This window comes from Canis lupus, chromosome 5 (genome assembly GCF_048164855.1).
Source record: "Canis lupus baileyi chromosome 5, mCanLup2.hap1, whole genome shotgun sequence".
Lineage (NCBI taxonomy): Eukaryota > Metazoa > Chordata > Mammalia > Carnivora > Canidae > Canis > Canis lupus.
In genome coordinates this window covers 84,162,864-84,185,691 of record NC_132842.1, presented here as the reverse complement: position 1 = coordinate 84,185,691, position 22,828 = coordinate 84,162,864, and the positions used below count along the sequence as shown (strand labels likewise).

The window sequence follows — 22,828 nt, the reverse complement described above, 5'->3', positions numbered from 1 at the left end:
ATTTGAAAGTTAATTTGTAAAAAATTGTTTATATATACATAGTCAAGTACCCTTGCTTTTGTTAAAAGGGACTGTGTTATAGACTGGCTCAGGAAAAATGATTAATTATATGAAAATATTTTTTGGTCATTATAAAGATTTGGAAATAGATTTGTTGCATGTCTTTTGTTGAGTTTGAGCTAGAGTGGGAGTTTTAGCTGCTTTTGCATTATCTTCATGTGAAAGGAAGGGATTCTGGTTGGTTCTCCACTACCCTAGCCTAATGGTGCTGCAGCACTTCTGCTGTGTAGTATAGCATTGGGAGTTAACATTAATCTTAATATTTGGGTTCTGTGTGTGAGTCACTGAAGTGAATTACAATTTGAAACCAAGGTTTGACCAACTAAGGTAGAAATGATATAAAAACATATTTTTATCCCCATTTCTAATTATAAGGTTAGACTCTCAATAAAAAAAAGGAAAAGCTATATACTTAAAAAAATGATGTGTGTGTGATGATGATGTTGGTGGTGGCAGGAGGAGGAGTGTCAGCAGGCCTTGGCTTACGTCAGGCACACTTGGGCTTTCATACTGGAGACTAACTTGCTCTCCCCACCCACAACCTTTTTTTAATTTAGAGATTATACTAAGTCAGTGGAGGAAAGGCAGAAAATTCAGATGAGCAGAAGAAAGAAAAATGATGGAAAATCTCACTTCTCAGAGAAAATCATTAGTAAGATTTTCATGTATTTAGTGTCAGGTTATTTTTCTCTTCATATATTCCTGAGTTTAAGACAAAAATGTCTTTTGTTTAAGACAAAAAAAAGTTTAAGACTGTGCCTGAGTGGCACAGTCAGTTGAGCATCTATCTGCCTTTGGCTCAGGTCATGATCCAGGGTCCACCCATGTCCGGCTCCCTGCTCAGCAAGGAGTCTGCTTCTCCCTTTCCCTTTGCCCCTCCTCCAGCTCATGCTCTCTCTCTCTCTCTCTCTCTCTATTTATATAAATAAGTAAAATCTTAAAAAAAAAACCAAAAAGAAAAAAAATGACATCATCCTAAGCCATACTTTCTGTAAGTGGCTTTATTCAGTTGTCAATAGTATTCTTTTATACCTATAAAAATATTCCTCCAGCTTGTCTTTGCCTATGTTTTCTTCCAATTGTAGAAATAATACAAGTTCATTGGAAAAATTCTTAAGGGATACAGAAATAGCTAACAAAATAAAAGATTCCACATAAACCAACTGTTTACACAAAAGTACTTTTTAATGTCTACTTAGTATTCTGCTATGTGCACTGGATTATCATACTGAGCTGATCCATTGTGTTTTCCACTTAGCAATTAATGGAAAACAGTCTGTAATAAACCGCACTGTTAGGAATGTTCTTGTACATACATCTTGGTATAATTGCCAATTATCTCATGAGAATAAATTCCTATAAGTGGGTATGCTGGCTAAAGTGTGTATACGTTTTAAAGCTTTTTTGTCATGGACTGCTAAATCCCATCCAAAAAAAAAAATGATACCAATTAATTCTCTGATCACTGTTTGGAGGATGTTTGCTTTCTAATCCTGTTTTTGTTTCTCTTAAAAATTTCTTTTTACCAAGTTGATAGGTAAAAATTATTGAATTTGAAGTTATTTTTTGATTATTAGATAAGTTTAATTTCTTTCATGAGGTTTTGGCCATGTGTATTCCTTTGTGAATTATTTTTCCACATTTAAAAAAATTGAGGTATTCATCTTTTTATATGAATTTAGTATTCTAGTTTTTTTTTTAATTTTTTTTATTTATTTATGATAGAGAGAGAGAGAGAGAAGCAGAGACACAGGCAGAGGGAGAAGCAGGCTCCATGCACCGGGAGCCCGACGTGGGACTCGATCCTGGGTCTCCAGGATCGCACCCTGGGCCAAAGGCAGGTGCTAAACCGCTGTGCCACCCAGGGATCCCAGTATTCTAGTTTAAATATGACATAGCAGATGCTATGAAATAAAATAAGCCATTCATAAATAAAGAATTCACCCAAGTGGGCCACAGAGGTCTGTGTTGACCTGGGAGCCAGGAAATTCTGGCACAGCTTGTATGGTTATCCTGGTTGGTGGGCAGACTTGGTGTCTCTCCCCAGCTGCCTTCTTTGACTATGTGGGGTTTTCCAGCACCATCTCTGTTTGTCCTGGTGATTTCTGGATCTACATCAGTATGTCGATGGGGAGTGAGTAGGACTCTGCCATCCGCTGTGATAAGTCTAAACAACACTTTGGATGGACTGCCGGTGTTAGCGTACAGTTGCTCCCTTACCCTTATGCCATCATGCTGGCAAACATGACAGATGTCTGTTAAACATTTTAAAATAAAGCCCCTTCTATTATTTTGGTGTGTGAAGTTTCACTTTAAATTTTGCATTGTGGGGGATCCCTGGGTGGCTCAGCGGTTTAGCGCCTGCCTTTGGTCCAGGTCCCAGGAGTCCTGGGATCGAGTCCCACGTTGGGCTCCCAGCATGGAGCCTGCTTCTCCCTCCTCCTGTGTCTCTGCCTCTCTCTCTCTCTCTCTCTCTCTCTCTCATAAATAAATAAATAAATCTTAAAAAAATTTTTTTTGCATTGTGATGCTGTCTCTTCATAACATACCACTTGAGGACTTCCCTTTCTCTGTTTGCAGGGACAAGAGTGTGTATGTGTGTGTGTGTGCGTGCGCGTGTGCGCTGAGGGTGAATGATAGCTTGAAAAGGGGTCTAATGGGACACAGATAACTTTTCTTTAGAGTGGTGTAGGTAGATGTTCAGTAGACATCCAATTTCTAAATAAACTCAGAGGAGACACTTACAGGACAGTGAAAACACTCCTTGGCATGCTACCTGTCACATAGTCGGTGCTCATTAACTGATGGTGGTGGCACCTTGGTGTGTGACAACATCCTTTAGGTCATTCCATAGTTATTCATTGAGAGCCTCCTCAGTGGCAGGCTCTGGTCAAGCCTTGGGAGTGCTGCAGTGAGTGCAAAGGCTGACGTGTCTTTTCTTCATGGAGCTAATGCTCTGGTGTGGGGTTGCAGTCACTAAATAAAATAAGTAAGGAGATGATCTCATACTTTAAAAGAGCATAAATGCTTTGAAGAAAAATCAGGTAGGATGGCTGGGGGGTGATGGGAAGAGAAGGATTTGCAGTTTTAACTAGGATGGTCAAGGAAGGTGCTGATAAGTATGGTTGGGTCAGGCAGATTTGGATTTAAGTGAGTGACTTTGGGAAAGTCCAGTTGAACTCTTGATCCTCAATTTACACATATTAAAAAGTGATAATAGTGAACCTGCTGCCTAGGGTTAAATGAGATGACATGGAAAGCATATAGCATTATGCCTGACATCTGACTCCTCACAGGAAAGAAGTATGGTTAGCACCGGTTGAGGTGGGTGCTGCTCAGACACAGATACAGGCTGGGAGACACAGACATGCCCAAGAAAGCGGGGAGTGAGGCATGAGAGCTTTGTTCCAGAGGGACAGAGGCGGTAAAGAAGAGTGTGTAATGTGGGTAGGAGAGAAAAGAAGAAATGAGTGGGGGAGTCTTGGCTATGTATGTGTAGGGAACAGATGAAGCAACAAGAGTCTTTCCCTTCTTCCTAAAGAGAAGGTAAAAGACACATTCCTTTTTTATTTTTTGACAGGTCTATCACCAGTTGACCCTTTGGTTCTATTTCAGTGCATAATCAAGTGTTTTACAGTCTAGTTTGGGGGGAAGTAAAAAAAACCCCCACATATATGATCTATATATGTATGTATGCATATTTGTATATGTGTATACATGTATGTGTGTATATACAAAGATAAAAGTTAAATATTGTTGCTAAATAGACTTTCAAATAAAAGAATGAGAAATGCTGGAAGTTTGGCAGAGGTGGGTAGGATGGGGACATTGACCCAGAGTGGATGAGTAGGTTTGATGGGAGTCCTGAGAGGGAAGTCGGGTTTCAGGTCTTTACTTTGGAAGGACACTGGTACTTCCCGGAGTGTGTTCCATAGCACCTTAGTCCTAACAGATGATTAGGTAGAGAAGGTTTGGAGGGTCAGCTGAGTTTGTAAGAGCACCCGAGCGCCATCACACACAGGGGGGTTCACACTGCACGTTCACTTCCTGAAGCCCAGGGACCTCTAAACTGTGTAGTCCAACAGAACTGGGCCCCCACATTCCCAGAACACTCAGGGAACTTGGTGTGGTGTGGTGCTGCCGGCAGCTCACTCTTCTTTTCCAATTACATTTAGGGACTGGAGTTGTTATTTGTCTTTGTGTGCAGACAGTATTTGCAGAGCATTTAGAGATCATTACACATACTTGCTATCGTTCTTGAAGTTTAGGAGAAAAAAATGACTCCAGCCCAGATAGAGAAATGATTAATGAGGATTATCAGTCTTGGCTCTCCGTTTTTCATCTTTTAGTTTTTTCTCTGTTGCTTATTTTTTTAAAAGATTTTATTCATTTATTTATGACAGAGAGAGAGAGAGAGAGAGAGAGGCAGGGGCACAGGCAGAATCAGGCTCCATGCAAGGAGCCGGATGTGGGACTTGATCCCAGGACTCCAGGATCACGCCCTGGGCCAAAGGCAGGTGCCAAACCGCTGAGCCACCCAGGGATCCCCATGTATTTTGTTTCTGTGAAATGTTTTGTTGAGTACTGCATATGATAAAAAGGAATTATCTCAAAAGTTAAAAATGGAAACATTTTGAAGACACTCCTGTTTTAACAATGGTGTGTCCTCCCTTTCTCCTCCAAGGTATATTACCCAAATTTGGGATGGATGTGCATTGATGCCACCGATCCAGAGAAGGGGAACTGGCTGCGATATGTGAATTGGGCTTGCTCAGGAGAAGAGCAAAATTTATTTCCACTGGAAATCAACAGGGCCATTTACTATAAAACTTTAAAGGTAAGAATGTTAAGAGCTGGGCTGCTGTGAGTTACTATGCATGCATTTATTTTTGTGACTGACAGTAATGACTTTGCCTACCTTAAAAGGATTATGTTTGAAAGTGGTTCATCAACACATCGCAAGGTCTTTGTTTTAAATATACAGTTGCCACTGCTTTCTGTGCACCAAGGCATGAAGATTGTGTTAAGTAATTACATACTGCATCCTTAGAGATACCGGTGAGTTAAGCGTGTGGCAGCTCAGTCCCTCCTCCTAAGATACAAATGCACCACGAACTGTCCCAGGGCAGATTTGTCCAAGTATAGGACACTGTCAGTAGCAGTGGTCCTTCTGTGTTAACTGAAAACACATTCTTGGTCTTCAGTGTCATGTAGATGTGGATTAGCTTTTTTTCTTCCTAGATTTTATTCAGAATGGAAGTTAAGTGGAATGGGTTTCTTCTTTTTGCCAATTTTTTTATTTGGAGGCATTAATCATTGAGATGAAAAGAAGAGGAAAATCGTCTTCTGGAGTTTGTCGTGAGGCCAGAGGTCACTGAGTACATGCAGGGCAGTTAGCATTCGGAAGCCTAGAGTGCTGCTGTATTTCTGCAACAGTCAAGTCCATATCTCTGTCCCTGTTTTCGTGTTGTCTGGGAAGGCAAATCTGCAGTGATCCTGCATGGAAGTGTTCTCTAAAGAGGAGGTTTGAGGCTCTGAGGTAGACGATTGTTCCTTTTTGGAATAGATACATTAACTAAAATTGGCTGCAATTCAAGTTTCTGTTTATTCACTTCCATTTAAAAATGTCCTAGACAGTCCATGAAAACCATGAAAATGGTCTCTGTGGAGTTGAAATCCCTTGAGCAAGCGTTGAAGACAGTGGTCAGCTTTGCAGCATGGTAGTGCTGGGATTTTGGGAAATTTAGTTAACACAGAGCTGTTTAATTTTCCTTTGCTGTATTTTTCCTGTCATCCTTAGCCAGTTGGACTGTCCTTTGCTTCATATATACCCAAGTCCTTGATTCCAGTCCCTACGGGAAAATTTTTTTTTTTTTTTTTTTTTTTTTTTTTTTTTTTTTTTTTGTGGTATCTTCTCGTATAAAATGTCTCCCATTGTCCTTCTCATTTTCTTTCTGCTGGGTTGCAATCACATGATTTCCTAGTAGGTGTTACTATGCAGTTTTGTTACACCACAGCTTGAAATTGGATTCAGAACTTGATTCAAGAATTCGTTCATTGTTTCTCAAAATGACTTCAAGTGACAGTTCCCTCTGATTAAATTGGTGACGCAGAATCCTGGTGGAGATGAAGTAACCAGCGAGGGGATGAATGCGAGGGGATCAAGGGACAGCAAGCCCAGGATGATAGTCAGGCATTCCGCAGTTCCTTCATCAGACTTCCAGTTAAAACGTATTCATCTCTCATAGCAGATCTGGGAAACACTAAGAATCGAGTGAGAATGGTATTTGGGAGAGTGAACTTTAAAACCAGACTTCTGGATTAAATCTGGGCTTGCTTTGTGAGCCAAGGGAACCACCTTTCTGTTTCTTAGTTTCCTTATTTGTAACATACAGGTAATTATGGTAATGACCTCATAGGGTTATCATGATGATTGCATAGGTTATTAGAGGTAGAGCTCTAGTGACTGATAAGTGCTAAATGCTAGCTGTTATTTTTGGTGAGGTGGTATAGTCCTGTGGTTAGGAGTAGGGACTCTGGAGCAGATTGCCTTATGAGTGAATTCTGGCTTCTAGATGTCTGACTGTGAGAAGTTACTTAAACTCTCTTAGTTTTCTCATCTGTAAAAATGCAATTAATACATAGCAGTTGTTGTGAAGGTTAAACAAGCCACTATGTATAAGGTTCCTTGAACAGTTCCTAGCCTAGCCTGAGTACTCCCAAGTGTCAACCGGCTGTACCACTGCTACTCTTTTTACCTTTGTCTGAAGTAACATAGCTCTGTCTTTGCAGACTTTCCGCAGTCCTGACCTTTGATGTTTGCTCACGTACACATAAGACCTTTCAGATTCCTTGCTGGTGATTATCTGACTATAATCTTCTAGATTAAGCTTTCTGTGGGTTAGGTTTTGTAAATAAATTACACGTGATGTTCCTCTGGGCTTTGTATAGCCTTCTCAACTATCACCCAGATAATGAGGAGATCTCAACACTGGTCTTGTTTATAGTATGATTAAAAACCATTTTAAATTCCTGAAGGTTAGGGGTGCCTGGGTAGCTTAATTGATTAAGCATCTGCCTTTGGCTCAGGTCCTGATCCCAGGGTCTTGGGATCAAGCCCCACATCAGGCTCCCTGATCAGAAAGCAGGAAAGGGCCTGCTTCTCCCTTTCCCTCTGTGCTCATGCGAGCTCTCTCAAATAAATAACATCCTTATAAAAAAATTCCCGAAAGTTAGCCTGCCATCCGTTTCATTAGTTTGATAAATATTTATTGAGAGTCTACTACATACAAAGTATTCTTCTGTAGTAGTGAGTAGAACAGAAGGTCTCTGGTCTCATGGAACTTCAATTTATGGCAGAGGAAGCAGATAATAAACAATGAGTAAAATTATACAAATTATATAATTTTATATCTGGTGGGTCAGGGAAGACAAGACCTATAAACCCTATCCACCCTACCCCTTAGCATAGGAAGGAGCCAGTTACCCAAAGATGTCTCCAAGAAGAGCAGTCTAGGAAGAGGGGCTTGGAAGAAGCAAAGGCCTTGGAGTAGGAACAAACTAGACTTATTTATTTATTTATTTTTTTAAAAGACTAGAAAAGGCCAGTGTGGCTGGAGCAAGGAGAGGAATGGTAGATGAGGCTGGTGAGGTGGCCGAGGCTCAGATCCGGTGGGGCCTAGTGGCCCGCAGGGAGAAAAATAAATTTCAGTCTTCAGTTCGCCCGTTGGGGAGTTGAGGCCATCTGACCTGTGACTCTGAAGAGATCATGCTGGCGAGTTGATTGTAGGGGGCCGAGTGTTGATGTGCTTTGTGTGTTCTTGTAATTCTGGAGTACTTCTCTTATTCTGACCTAGTGTCTGGAATATTTATTGGAACCCTTGCCTGTTCCCAATTGGTCTGGTAAGATTTCAAGTTTATATTTACTGATACTTAGGTAAGAGTATATGCTTGGTTCTGTACACCTGTCGGAACTCAAAGGAGAAGAAAGATTTTAAAGTCTTCTTGTTGTTGTTCTGTTGAACACCACAGTACAATACATAAAACAGAAGTTGTTTGGACTTTCAGCTTTATTTTTTATTTTTATTTTATTTTATTTATTTTTAAAGATTTTATTTATTTATTCATAGAGATGCAGGGAGAGAAAGAGAGGCAGAGACACAGGCAGAGGGAGAAGCAGGCTCCATGCAGAGAGCCTGATGTGGGACTCGATCCAGGGTCTCCAGGATCATGCCCTGGGCTGCAGGCGGCGCTAAACCGCTGCGCCACCGGGGCTGCCCTCAACTTTATTTTTTAAAATGTGGGTTTATCTTTCCTCTGTTTAAGGACATGATTTTTCTCTTCTGAAATTTGACTTACAAAATCTTAAATGTGCTAAGCAGTGCAGAAGAAAAAACATAGTACAGAAGCAAAGGAGCAATGATTAAAAAAATACGTTTTCCTCTTGGTAAAGTTCTGTTAGTTGTGTAGCTGTTTTACTGTGAAGTTTTTTACTGGGAAGTATATAGCTCAATGATACAATAGTCATCTCAGCTGCTAATGGTTTTGAAGGTTGTTCAATAGCTACAAATCAGGTTGTTCTTAACTTAGCTGTGCACCAGATCTTTAGCTATTTAGAAATGTTATATGAGATTTGAGTTAAGAACAGATTCTATTGTGTGTTTAATATTGTGTTTTGCAACAACAAAAGAGTACCCTCCTAAAAAAAAAGTTTGTGCTGATATTTATCTTCACACAGCTGCTAGTACAGTCAGTACTCTGCAGAAGATTGCAGTAGAACGAACAAGCTCTGAGTCTGGGAGGTATCTTGGAAATATCCAGTGGGTTTCTGGTAGCCAGTGTTCTGGTTATGCTGTTTGGCTAGGGACAAATGGGGTATACATTTTTCTTCACTCCTTTTCATGTTTCTTCTTTACTTTGGTTTTATTGAAGACTTCATTTATTTCTCTGAACCCTAATCATTTCAAATATTATAGGATACTGCCATTTCATACATATATGACTTAATAACAAAAAAACAGAAGCAAACTATATTTTGGAACTAGAAATAGTTTATTTAAATAAAAAGCCTGTTCCTTCAGCAGAAACAGATTTAGCCCATCAGAGTGCCAAAAGACATCTGTAATGGCTATTTCAATGCATTAACAGCTTATATATTAGATTTTTTTTTGTTTCTTTGGGTGTAATTGTTTCAATAAGGCAAATAATAGTATATTGGTTTAAATATAAGAAAATGGCAGGTTTTAGCCATCCTTGGGGGAGCAAAGGAAACAGTATCTCGTTCTTTCATTTAAAAAACTTTAGAATATCTTAAAATTTGGACTACATAAGCTGAGTTCTGCAGAGAATGAAACAAAGGCTACTTTCAAGGGCTTTATCTAGATGAGAAGGGATGTTAAAATGAGGAACTGTGCAGTTTCTAAGTTGGCATCTTAGATGGAATTCACCTGCACCTAAAACCAAGGGCCTCCTCTTCCATGATCCGAGTGCAGTGATCAAAATCAGGAAGCTAACACTGACACAGTATCTCATTAGCTAATCTCTACACCTTATTCACATTTTATCAGTTGTTCCAACCATGTCGTTATAGGAAGAGAAAGCTCAGTTGCATTCAGCTGTATTCTCTTATCAGTCTCCTTACTGTGGACAGTACGTGGTCTTTGTCTTGTATATCCTTTCAGTTTTGAGAGAACTGGTCGGCTATTTTGTAGAATGCCCCACAGTTTGGGCTTTTCTTACATTTCATCCTGATTAAGTTATGGTCGTGGCATTTTGGGCCGAGCTCTCCAGAAGTGATGATATTCTTTCCTGTGCATTGTATCAGCAGGCAGCTGATGTTGACCTATCTTGTTCTAAAGGGTACTACTGTTTTTACCTTTGTTTTTTTTTTTTTTTTGTTTTTTTGTTTTTTTGTTTTTTTTTACCTTTGTAATTAATGTTTTATGGGGAGATGTTTTGAGACCATACAGCTAATACTGTATTACACCTGAAACTTACACCTACTAGTTTCCGCATCTGTTGATGAATCAGTTATTAATGCTACGATTACCAACTGGAGGTTTTCTAACATGTCATTGATTGGTTGGGATCTACTTTAAGGAAGAGAGAGGTCTTTCTTTCTCAGTTATTTACTTGTCCATTCACTAGATTTGTATCGGTATGGACTGATGGATTCTTAGTTTATTCGGTGGGTTTTAGGTGCAGTTTTACTTGTGTTGTTACCCTTGGAACTTTTTGAGCAGATGAGTCATTGTGAGAGAAGCCAATAAGCCATTTCCTTAAATTCTATTTAGGAATGTGATCTTTGCAGTCCGTGTATCTGTTTCGTCGGGATCCTATCGTAGGTGTCATCAGCACGGTGGGGGTACGTGTCCGTCACTGCTTTTATGGCTTTTTCAGAGTTCATGTTTTAGAACCATAGTACCTGTGGGTTTTTGGTTTGTTCTCTGTTATTTTTGGGAATTTCCTTGTGAGTCTAAAAGCTGTCCGGTGCGAGGGCGAGGCAGCGGCCCGTCCTCGGGAGCAGGTCGGTGGCCGGGACCCCGGGACCCCGCGTCCGCCCGTCCCGCAGCACTTCTGGGATTCCGTGGCGGCGCGCTGCGGTCCTGCCCAACCTGCTCCTGAACTTGCTCCGAGACGTGCGCAGGTCGCTAGCTTCCAGCGCTTCTCCTTCCGGCCGCGGCTCTCCCCACTGCGCTTTCCGAGGGTCGCGAGCCTGCAGTTCGTGGGCAAATGGTTGCGCGTCTCAGTTTTTGCGCGTGGGCGGCCGAGGCTCCGAGCGGGGGCCGTCGGGGGGCCGCGGCTGCGCAGGCCCGGGGAGCGGCGGGGCGACGTGAGGTCCTCCCTCCAGCAGAGGGTCCCCGCCCGCCGCCGCCCGGCCCGCCCCGCCGCCGCCGAGCTTCGGGAGCCCTTCCTGCCGGGCGGGCCTGGCGCCGCGCCGCGCCCCGCCCTGCCCGGAGCCCCGCCCCTCGCCCTGCCCGGAGCCCCGCCCCCCGCCCTGCCCGGAGCCCCGCCCCGAGCCCCGCCCCGCCCGCAGCCCCGCGCCCCGCCCCGCCCCGCCCCGCCCCGCCCCGCCAACAACCGCCGCTCTGATTGGCCCGGCGCCTGTCTCTTCTGTCCCCGCAGCCAATCGCGCCGGGCGAGGAGCTCCTGGTCTGGTACAATGGGGAAGACAACCCCGAGATAGCAGCTGCGATTGAGGAAGAGCGAGCCAGCGCCCGGAGCAAGCGGAGCTCCCCGAAAAGCAGGAAAGGTAGGCGCCCGCGCCGCCCCCGGCTCCCCGCCGCCCCGCCGCCCGGCCCGGCTCGGGCTCGGGGGCGCCCGCGGCCCTCGCTGACCTTCCCCGGCCCCGCGCGGCCCCACTCGGCGGCCCCGGCCCCGGCCCCGGCCCCCCCCACCCCCCCCGGGCCGCTGCTGAATCACGGCCGGACGCCGCGCTCGCAGCCCCGCACGCCCCGCGCAGCCTTGGCTTTGGGTGCCGTTGGCCCGGGACGCGTCACCAGCCGTGCCCCCCCGTGACATTGCCAGGCCCGCAGATCCGGCGGCCTCGGGTCCGCCCGGGACGGCCGCGCCGCCGCCGCCGCCGCCGCCGCCGCCGCCGCCGCCCGGGCCCTGCCCTCCTCTGGGCCTCCCGGGGCAGGCCGCGCCGCTGCTCCCCGCTGCTCCCCGCTGCCCCGCTGCCCCGCTCCCCTGCCTCCTCTCCTGCTCCCCGCTCCCCCGCTCCCCCGCTCCCCCGCTCCCCGACCTACGCTCCCGCTCCGCTACCCGCTCCTGCTCCCCTGCCTCCTCCCCTGCTCCCGGCTCCTACTCCCGCTCCCCTGCTCCCCTGCTCCCCTGCCTCCCCTCCTGCTCCCCTGCTCCCCGCTCCCCTGCCTCCGCTCCGCTCCCCGCGCTGCGCACGATTGCAACACTCCGGGTGGGCGAAGGTCTGGGCGCCGCGGACCTTCTCGAAATTAGGCCACTAACAAGATGGAAGTTGACGACTGTGCTGTTGTGTCACTTCTCACCGCTCTCCTAGTTTTATTTTGTTTTATGATGTTTCCGAACAAAAGGTAAAGCGTCGTCACACTTTAGGGAAGGGGATAATTTCTCGGTAGGAAAACAGTTTGGTTGGATGGATCGTATTTCCAGCTGGCATTCGGACACGTCGGGATTTTTTTTTTTTTAATGAAGAATTTTAATGTGAATTGGCGAATCTTTCATAGAGTCCAGTTTGAATATGTGCCAAGGCACGGTATGGTAGTTCCTCACTCGCATAAACCCGTTTTTGTTTGTTTGTTTTGCCTGCTTTAGCTCTTACGTAAATTTTTGTAGTCCTCGGAACTTAGGCGCCCGTCCTTCACTCGCACCGTAGCCGAGTGAGCTGCGGAAGTCATACTGTAAATAAAATCAACCTACTCTGATTTTGGAAGAGTGTAAAAGTAGTGTTTAAAAACGTAGGCGAGAAGTCGATTCTGATTTTTTTCTATTACACATTCTTCTGTATTTCGCAGTGTAATGGGAAGACAGTTAACTCATCCAAGAGAAAGTTGGTGGGGTCTTTCACTAAATACATGTTTCCTATTTATCAAATGTTATCTTGTCATTGTTTTAGTCCATTAAATGCTTTGATCCTGCATCAGATAGATGATCAGGGTCTAGAACATTCCCGAGTGTCTCTTCTGCTGTAACTGAATATTTACGATTTTTGCTGTTTTTAGGCTTAGTACATAATTGTTTGAACACTGTTTACATATTTCAGTTTGTTCCTTTATTTAGTGTTCTTTTTATTTATAAGTGATGCCATCAGCCTCTCCAGGTAAGTTGTGATTTATTTGCAGGAGTGGGAGTTTGGGGAAGAAGAGCAGATACTAATTCTGCTACTGAGTGTAACTAATGATTTATTTAAATACATTCATAGCTTACTAGCACCTTCTCTCAGGTTTTTCTCTAGTTTGGCATACTTTGGTGTGCATGTTTAGAACATTTCATGGCTTTCTGCTTTTTTATTGATTCCCTAAAATTTTTTCCAGCATATTTAGTTGGATGTGGAGGGAAAAGCCTGAAAATAAATTTTTTATTGGTGATACATGAATTTTACACATTTATATTTTTATACCTGCCTGGATTGCTGGGTTTTTACATTGAATTAAGTATTTCATATTATCCTGTTACTGTTTTTGTATTTACTCTGGGAAGCATATAATCTACTGAGTCTTAGGTTTTAATGAAAATACTTGGCATGAAGCTTGCTCTGAGAACTTAATAGTCTGTTTTGAACAACTTGCTGGTAAAGAGTCCTGAAGTTTAGAGACTTTAAATAATGAGTCAAACCTTTGCTTTTAAATTAAACACTCGGTGAAAGCTAATTTATAGCTTGCAAAGACCTGAAACGGAGAACTTTTTATTTTAACTTGGTTCTCTTTAGGTCTTATGTGTGACCTCAGACATTTAAAACTATTTTTTCAGGCAGTGATGTCAGAGAGTAAATCAACAAAAATTTCATTCAGTAGCATGTTAGCTTAGTAATTCTGAAAGCCAGATGTTGAAGACATGCAGCTGACAGGTAGACTGACAGTGGACCTAACTAACTTCATTTTGGTTATGAGGCAGGGAGAGAAAAACAAAGGGCTGAATTCTTCAGGAGTTCTGGGCCTCGGCTCCTTTGCATGACAGCTGCTATGCCTACAGCTGTGCATTGCATGTGGCGCCTTTCAGAATTCATCACATCGCTGGTGGATCATGAGGCGTGTTCTGGGCAGTAAAAAGTCCTACTTCCTTTACAAAGTGGCCTCTTCTCTCTGTCTCTGTCTCTGTTATTCATTCATTCATTCATTCATTCATTCATTCAGTTCATGTTTGTTGAGTCCCTGCCATGTGCCAGGCACTCTGCTAGCTTGTACAGGGCAGTGGTGAGCAGAAAAGAAGCAGTAATGCTCCTCATGATGCCTGGAGTCTAGTTGGGGAGACCGACATTACATAAGGAAGTTGCTGATCAGCACCTTGATGGTTGGCATGGAATAGGCCCTCAATAAACGTTGGCTGATTGGCAAACAAAGACCCACACAAACCTTGTAACGAAGGGAGAGCACGCAGTGCTGGGAGAACACAGTTCATATTGTCTCTGACCAGCGAGCATGCAACTTTGCCATGGGCCAAAGATGTGCATACTTTAGGTGTTTCAGACGAGAGTTTTGGATTCTCAGCTTCGTAATTCAGCCTGACTTCTTACGTGCCTGAGCAGCCCGTTATGAGATGGAGCATGAGAATTTCTTGGCTGGGACAGCTGAGACTTTGTAGATAGAGAAGGAGGGAGAGTTTTTTAGTGTCTGATGCTTCAGTTATTTTAATTTGAACCACAGGAAGATTGTGTTCTGAGAATAGAAACCTAGAAAGGCCACAGTTAGAGGAATTTACCATCTTCTCGATTTGTGCCATTTGTGCCGTTTGTTCCTGTGAGATATAAGAGATTGAGTTTGCTTGTTAGCAGTACATAATGACTGTTGGCAAAAAGTTCTTGTAAAATACAGACCATAATAGAATGTGGCGTTGCACTGCTGTCTCCTGGCTACGGGAGAGCCTTTACCTGAAGTCCTTACCTGATCCCTAAGGAAACAATAGTGGCTCATACAGATGGGCTTAGTGGAAGGAATGTAAGACACAGGAGTCCTGGGTTTCTTCAGGTGTGTGACTGGGGAAGTATGTCACCTTTCTAGGGTGTACAGTGTCCATAGCTTTAAAAACGAGAATCCTAACATGGCACGGTCTCTGTGCTACCTAACCTCATGGGGTTGCTGTCAGGAGCAAAGGAAATAATGAAAAAGAGCTCAGTGCCACGTGCCAGGACCATTGTAACAGTAAGTGCAGGGGGGTAGCTGACAGTTGGTGTTTCTTGCAGAGGAACTCTTGAGTCTGTGACTCATTTAATCAGTCGGTATTTATGGAGGATTTCTCTAAGCCCAGAACCAGCGGCGGACCCCTCCATTCTCCTTTCCCTTGGCGGAACCTCGCACTGTGCCACTTCACCTTGATTTTTGGCCTCCTCCTCACCTACTGACTTTCCCATTCACAGCAAATTAGAGACAGAGGAATTATTTATAGCAGCAGATAGTTTTTATAGCTGGGAGCTGGACAGTAAAGAAGGCGGTTTATAACCAAACTGGCAATGCCTTGTGAAGAGTGTAGCTCCTTCGGGTTACTTGAGAGGTTTTAGATGATCCTTTATAGAAAGTGTAAGTAGTCCCTGAGAGTGCCAGCTAGTTTATAGTATCTGAGGAGGTGATTTGTAGTCATCACAGAACAGTTAAATTATAATCAACTTAAAGAGGAAATGTTCCGTGCGTCTCTGTAATCAGAGTCGTTCAAATAAAGCACCTTGGTACTGTGAAGAGCACCTGCGCTTTCCTTAGTTGCACATATTTGGAAAGGCTTGCTTCTCCAAAGGTGACGGAGCCTACACGCACTTAGAGTCAAGTTAGGGAGGTGGGAGATCTGTGTGCAGAATGATAGCTCTGTGGCAGTTTAAGGGGAAAAAAGTAAGTGCTGACCTGCTGGTGTGGGCAACAAGGGCTCCGGATGCCAAGAGGAGGGAGAGCTTGGCTAGGGCGCTGGGTCGTCTCTTTAGTAGAAAGGGTGGCGAGGAGCCTTAGGGGACTGTCAGAGAGGAGCGGCGGCAGATGTCTGGAGGGTCCCCCCTCGGCCTCTCACAGGCATTTGCCGGTCCGCGTCTGACACTGTGCTAGATGCTGAGGTTCCAGCCGAGAACTGGAGTGGCCAGTGTTCCCGCCATCACGGAGCGTACGCCCCAGGGAGCAGGGGGATGGTCAGCTAGATGAACAGTGTGAGTCTGGAACGTGTGTGTGAGCTGGTGGGGGGCGGTGGATGTGGGTAGCCAGGGATGGCCTTTCAGAGGCCGTGACACGAGTGACGTAGGGGTGGGCTCCCGCTCAGCTCCAGGAAGAGGGACCGATCTGGATGTTCTCTCAGCACTTTGGGCAGTTTATTGCTCAGGTAGGGGTGGGGACATCGGGGGGGCCACCTATGGGTTTTGTATCATGAAACTCAGGTCTCCAAGTGGACGCACAGGCCCCTTCTCTACCAGGCGCTCCACTCAGTGGCTGGATTGGGAGGGAAAAGGTCCAGGGAGGAGCTTACCGCCCATCTTAATGTAGCTCAGTGCAGGTCAGGCTTCCTAGGTGTTCGAGTTTATGTGTGTTTGGGGCCCATGGTAGGGAGGGGTAGGCAGGAACCCCCTGGGAGAGGGGACATGCTGCATTGCAGTGACAAAGCAGAGCACGGTGGGGAGGACTCCTGTGAAGGATTCTGAGGAAGAGAAGAAGGAAAGACCTTGGACGAGCTGGGGAAGGAAAAAGTTGGAGGGACATGGGAGGTCACAGGTCCCTGCTGGACAACAGGTAGAAGACAGGTGCAGCAGGAGGCTCTGGTGGCAGTGGAGAGGGTGCTAGGGGACAGAGGTGTGCGGTGCTCCAGCCGGGCGGGGTCAGTAGCCCGGAGCAGTGCTGGGCACTCTCCCGTGGGTGTTCCGCGCAGCCTCTGCTGCTGCGGTGCGCACACCACCTCCAGATGAGGAGATGGACACTTAGCCAGCTTGGTGAAACTGTCGGAACTCACGGCTGGTGGATGGCAGAGTCAGAACTTGAGTCCAGGTTTTCTATGCTTTTTCTTCTGCAGAATATGCTGCTTTTTGTCCGCTTGTCCGTGGGGTGGGCTGCAGCAGCAGACATGACAACACCAGTTCCCTTTAAAGTTAGGATTACAGGATGCAAGCTGAGAACGGGTGCTTTGGTGGTGTTTGGTGTCCTAGTCTCCCATAGCAGCTGACGACGACGGCTCTTTTTGTGGCTCCTTGGCCAAAGCTGAAGGGCAGAGGCCTGGCCGTGGTGCCTGAGGGTGAGGCCCTTGGGCCCTGAACCTTCTGGGCACCTGTTGGGCAGGTCCTGTGCCCCCTTCCTTGTAGGACACTCTGCAGTGGTTCTGGTTCACAGGTGCTGGAGCGGGGCGTGGGGTGGTTGGAGGTCGTGACGTTCCTGTGGAAATGCCGCCCCAGCACTAACCTGTCGGGTTGGACCCAAGAGAGCAGTCTTGGTTGGTTCCCACTGTAGCTTTCACTTCCCTCTCGCTGAGTGTTGGCCTTTGCAGAGTGTTGGGTCCCATCTCTGATGGTTGCCTGCCAGGTTGATCCACGCTGCTGTGGTGGTGCTCTGTTTTTTAAAGCTTGATACAGGGATGCCGGGTGGTTCAGCAGTTGAGCGTCTGCCTTTGGCCCAGGGCGTGATCCTGGAGTCCTGGGATCGAGCCCCGCGGCGGGCTCCCTGCATGGAGCCTGCTTCCCTTTCTGCTTGTGTCTCTGCCTCTCTCTGTGTCTCTCATGAATAAATAAATAAATAAAGTCTTTTTTTAAAAAATGAAAGCTTGATACAGTTTTGATATTTTTTCAGCAGTAGGAGATGGGATTTTTTTTTTTTATTTCTAATTCTACTTCTGATGCTTTTCTGACTTCAAATTTAGTGCCTAAATAGTTTTGTGCCTTTGATGTTTGCTGTGTATAACTTATTCATAGGGAAATTATATGGATTTACTAAAATTTTTCAAAGCATTTTGTGCATTTTTCAACTGTAGTTCAGTGGATGAACTTGGGAAAAATCCTGATACATGCCATGATTAAAAACTGCTTTAAGCATTGTGACTGAGTATATAGTTAGGCTGTTATTCTGATTCTCCTGCTCATATGTAAATTGGAAGGTGAGCCAAATGCAGAAAATAGGTTTGATCATGATTAAATTTTCTAAAAGAAAAAATGTGAGACCGTTAATGTAGTGGGTACAAACTCGTTTAGTTGATTTTTTAAAAACTTGGTTGTAATTTGAAAGTAAACAGAAACCAAATGCAATCTTCAGTGCTTTCCCTAAATAGGAGTACTGAGTTCTTTTTTCAGAATTATGGATTAATTGTTTTTAAAACTCATTGAGTGCTTCCTTTCCCTAGGTGGTTTCCTGTTCTGGTTTACAGAGGGGCTGCTACACACATGAACTTAGTAGAATTACAGAAAGGAGTTTATTGAGGTTGCCTGTGAAGAAGTGAGGACTTGGGTGAACACTCCCAGGGCACCGTGACGCACGTTCTCCATACGTTAGGCTGAAAGAAAGGTCGGTCAGTTGGGGTTGCAGATAGGCTAGGCTAGGCTAGCCTAGCCTGGTCGTGTTGGCACTCATGTGACCTGTCCATACTTCACAGGCTGCCAAGGACAGTTCTAAAGTTTGATTTCATTAATCTTAATAATTTGGTTGACACAGTTCAGGGAATGTGAATGACAAGAGAAGCGAGAGTTACTTGCAAAGGCTACTGTTGTTCCTCGGAGTGAGAATGATGAATACTGAAAGCAGCCGTTTTTCTTTATTAGCACTCCGATTAAACCAGTGTCAGGCGATACAAGAGTTCTGGGTTGAATTCATTCCTTATGGTATATTGTGATGCGGACACATCTCGTGATTGGACGCTTCCTGCACATCCTATCACTCTGTGATGGATCACTGCTTTCTGTTGAGGGTGAGCGTGAACAGCAGTTACTCGTTGGCATGTCTCGCGTGTGCCTGGCGCTGTGCTTTGTGCTCCATCCACAGCGTTGACGATGCTCCCTGCTCGTAGTGCTGCAAGGTCAGGAGGCTCCTGATCTCCCTTTACATGGTTGGCCCAAGTCCACCTGGCTCCCACGTTATTTGGCTTCGTCTTGTCTGCCTAACTCCAGTTTTTATTCATAATGTTTCTGAGTAGGACAGTCATACTGAGTAAGTAGCAGTGTTTTATAAGGCTCTAGTAATTAGCCAAGATGAATTTTCACTACTCACTGTAGAATTGCCCACTTTAATCCTAAATAATAAGGCAGTGTGATTAAGTGAAGCCTTTGGTATTAGAAAGCTAACTTATGGTGAGAACTAATGCCTTCAGTTATTTTTGCCTTGGGGGTTTATGGATTGAATAGATTTATTGTATTCCTTTGAGCACCTCAAAGAAACAGTTCTTAAAAACACTGTTAGGTTACATTTTTGTCCCTTGTTAGCCTTCGTCTGTTAAGTGTTTTTTTTTTTAATGGCATTTGTTGGTTTGGGCTTCTTCTGAATATTTCATTTTTCTTAAGTTTTATGTTATTTTTGAAATCTGTTTAGAAGCCGCAGAGTGAGACGTTGGCCTGGCCTAAGTCCCTCTGCAGTGCGGACGGCAGGGGAAGGCACTTCTAGGACCAGGGAGCTCTTGCGCTTTGTCTTCCTTGTGATCTCAAGAAGACCATGATGTTGGGCTTCCTTCTCTGTACCAGTGTTCTTTTTTTTTTTTTTTTTTTTTTTAATTTTATTTGAGACACACACAGAGAGAGGCAGAGACACAGGCAGAGGGAGAAGCAGGCTCCGTGCAGGGAGTGCGAGCTGGGACTCCATCCCGGGTTTCCAGGATCACGCCCTGGGCTGAAGGCGGTGCTAAACCGCCGAGCCACCCGGGCTGCCCGGTACCAGTGTTCTTGTGTTGAGAATAACTGGACTGTTCCACTGACTACAATAAAATTTTGGAAACTTTCTTAAGCTGAATGTTACAGATCATGAACATACTTTAATTTACATACACTCCAGAAGTTAGGTGTAGAAACAGGTGGTAAGTGCAGTGCTGATTTGCTGTGGAATAAATCATGCTTGCTAGTTTCTATCACTCTTATGATGTGACACCAAAAAATGGTAGGGATTTTGTCTTTTTGTTTTGTCAAAGTGTTTATTGGGGGGGCTGTTGGCTCTTTAATTTTTATCTGTTCCTTTAACTGGAGCTCATTTGAACTGTTAGAAGCAGCACTTTGTTAAGAGGTTTTGTTTGCTCTTAAAGCCGTTCCTATTCTAGGGGCTTGACTCATTCAGGAGGAAAAGCATGAAAAAAAACAAGGAGGAAGGAGCTGCCCTAACCTGCCTTTGTGCACTAGTGATTTTTCCTCATGAGGGGCAGGGGTTGATTCCTTAATTGTATTTACCCCGCTGTAGAGTCTTTGGAATATGTAAAAAGTGTTGAAACTTTTTTGAAACTTCTTGAATTTGTAGCAAAACGTAATATGGCCTTTTCTATTTCAAGCTTTTAATAAGAGTTTTTTTTGTTTTGTTTTTACTCCATTTCTTAAAGATTTAGTCTTTAACTGAGGTCATGAACCCTCCACCCCCATGCCTCAAACACAGGGCCAACTGGACAGAACCTCCGCCGCCTAGTGATCCGTGCTTTCATTTTCCAAAAGCAATTTCCTTTCTGTTCTATCCTTTCCCCTAAATATTAGGAGATAGCTTTGTTTTAAAAGGTTAAAACTTGGCACATACAATTAAGAAAATGTTCTGAGGGATTATGGGTAGGATGAAAATTCTCAGCATTCTGAATCCTCTGCTGTAACTAGTTCCTCTTCCCATTTTTGTGGGCAAGACCCTGAAAGTTAGAAATCTTTTATGATGGGAATTTTCATACTAAGCTGGTACATGTATAGTTAAGTATTATATATCAATATATTTTAATATACACAGTCTTTAAGTAGTTTTGGAAGCCAGAGATTTATCCTAATGATAAAATAATGATATTGTATGTGTGTGACCTATAACAACACCAGTTTCTGAGGTTAGGACATCTAAAATGTTTGCTAATTTGATACTTGGAAAACATTTCCATTTTATATGTTCTTAATAATTTAATGTGTCTGAATGACCCAAACCTAATTTCATCCTTAGTAAATTAACTACTGTATGTTATATGTAGTTGTGGAGAATTATCTTTGCTTTGGTTAAAAAGAAAACCAGTAAGTACCTACTTAGGCTACTGCCGCCCTCCCCCCCCCCCCCCCCCCCATTTCTCTTAAAGCTGAGGTGATAAATAGTCTTTCCCCTTGTACTTCTAATCCTTCCTATTGGGGCAGTCTTTTGTAGATTTCCTGAGCCACCACATGCCACAAAAATGAAGACAAACTGGTTTGTTCACCCCTGTTTAGAACCCCAAAACCAATCCTATGCAGTGTTTGAAGTTGCAGTGCAGTTTAGAATGGGCAACAATGCAAATTCCTGTGCCTTTTGTTATTTATTTATTTATTTATTTATTTATTTATTTATTTATTTATTTATTTATTTATTTATTTATTTTACTGTTTGACTTTTTCATTTCAGTTTTCATTCTCTTGCCAGTTGGAGGTGTAGAATATGCCTTTCTGGTTCTGTATTTTTGTTTTTAACATGGGATTTTTTAGACCACGTTTCTCTGTGTAGTCAAGTGACTGCTGGTTTTAGGCAGAATGTCTGAGGATCCCTGTGAGGAATGAGGCCTTCCACCTCCACCTCCTGCCTCTGGCGGTACCTTCTCTGTGAGCATATTAATGTTGGCATCAGCACAGACCGAAGTCTACATTTCCTCTCTACCAGGTTTATGCTGCAGGCAGCCTGGTGCTGGCTGTTTGCACATGGGGCACTCTCCTCCTGCAGTTATAATTTGTGGATTATAATTTTTGTAGGATTAACCTTGGAGTTGAAGTTACAGTTTTCCTCTCCTTGGCATTCCAAACAAATAATAAAAAGAAATAATTAGATACAGTCTCAATCTTGGTTGGATTTTTGAACAAGAGGGTTAAAATCCCAAATTTGCTTGGTTAAGCAGTTTGATTAGTTCCTAAATATATTGTCACAGGAAATATCTTCCTTGCTGCTTGTGATCATGTAGTTGATAACAAGATCAATTTGGGTGTTAAGCTTGATATTTGTAGTTTTGATTCCATCAAAATTATACGTTCAAGAATGGAGGATATAAAATGTAAATTGCTGCGTGTGCGCCAATATCAATTCAATTTATGGTTGCACTAAAGTGTAGAAAATATTGAGAAAAAGTGATGCTTACCACTCTTTGTGGCCCTCATCAGTTTTAGAGTGAGAGGATTTCCTAAATCTCATGGGCAGTTGTCAGAAAATACACAGAATTGGTAAGCTTTGTTTTCACAGAGAATGATTAGGTCGGTGCTCCCTCCAATTTCTAGTTTCTGTGCTAAAGAAATACACAATATACATGAGTATATTGCCTGAGTTTCGTTATTGCCTTTCTATTAAATGCAACATGACCAGTACTTTGGAAATGGATAGCCTGTTTAAAATGAGCCTGAAAGGTGCGTTGTGTCTCTGTTGTGAGGAGGAGAGAAGGGAAAAACTGCTGACTCAGCTATACGTTTGAGTTCTGGGAGCTTGGAAGTATGAGGCCAGATTCATATCCCAGCTCCACCGGTTAATAGGATGACTTTGGACAGGTTATTCTAAAGTTTTGATCTTCAGTTTACAAGTCTGTAAAGTGGGGATGAGATCTGCCTTGCAGGATTGCACTGAGCATTAAATGAGAACCTTGTAGGAATACGCCCGGCACACCGACCTTGTTCCATCCCATTATAATTGGTGGGCACCGGCAAAATTAGCTCTGTGGTAACGCTCTCCATTCTTTGGCTTATTGTGGCACTTCCGAAAAATTAAAGGAATAGTTCCAACGTCTTATTTTGGTTTGATGACATAAAGTGAATTAAGTAGATTGAAAATAGGTAAGAGCTAAGACGGTCTTTGGATCTGCATCTAGGTACACATCGTGGCATTAGAAAACTCCTCCTGTGCTAGAGACCTGCTTCTCTCTTAAAAGCTGTCTTGTTTTACTAGTTAGTTACTCAAACTGGGACACCTGTGGTTACATAGATTGGTGGATTAGATAGCTCCTGGAATTTGATTTCTTGCATGTGCCTGGGCAG

The 22,828-nt window shown here is 44.0% G+C and overlaps 1 protein-coding gene across 14 annotated transcripts in view; it reads left to right on the top strand.

The window, feature by feature from the left end:
• Positions 1–22,828, top strand: part of PRDM2 (PR/SET domain 2) — a 119,680-nt gene that overhangs the window by 43,037 nt on the left and 53,815 nt on the right. For 11 of the 14 annotated variants that reach the window (XR_012031910.1, XR_012031911.1, XR_012031912.1 and 8 more), the window contains 2 exons: positions 4,745–4,897; positions 11,185–11,311. Coding sequence is in view for 8 of the 14 variants with exons in the window: in XM_072828289.1 (XP_072684390.1) it covers positions 4,745–4,897; positions 11,185–11,311 (280 nt within the window). In the remaining 6 variants the exon portion in view is untranslated. Of the gene's footprint in view, positions 1–4,744; positions 4,898–10,400; positions 10,424–11,184; positions 11,312–22,828 lie in introns of those variants that run through there. The other 3 variants (XM_072828287.1, XM_072828286.1, XM_072828288.1) reach the window with 3 other exon arrangements.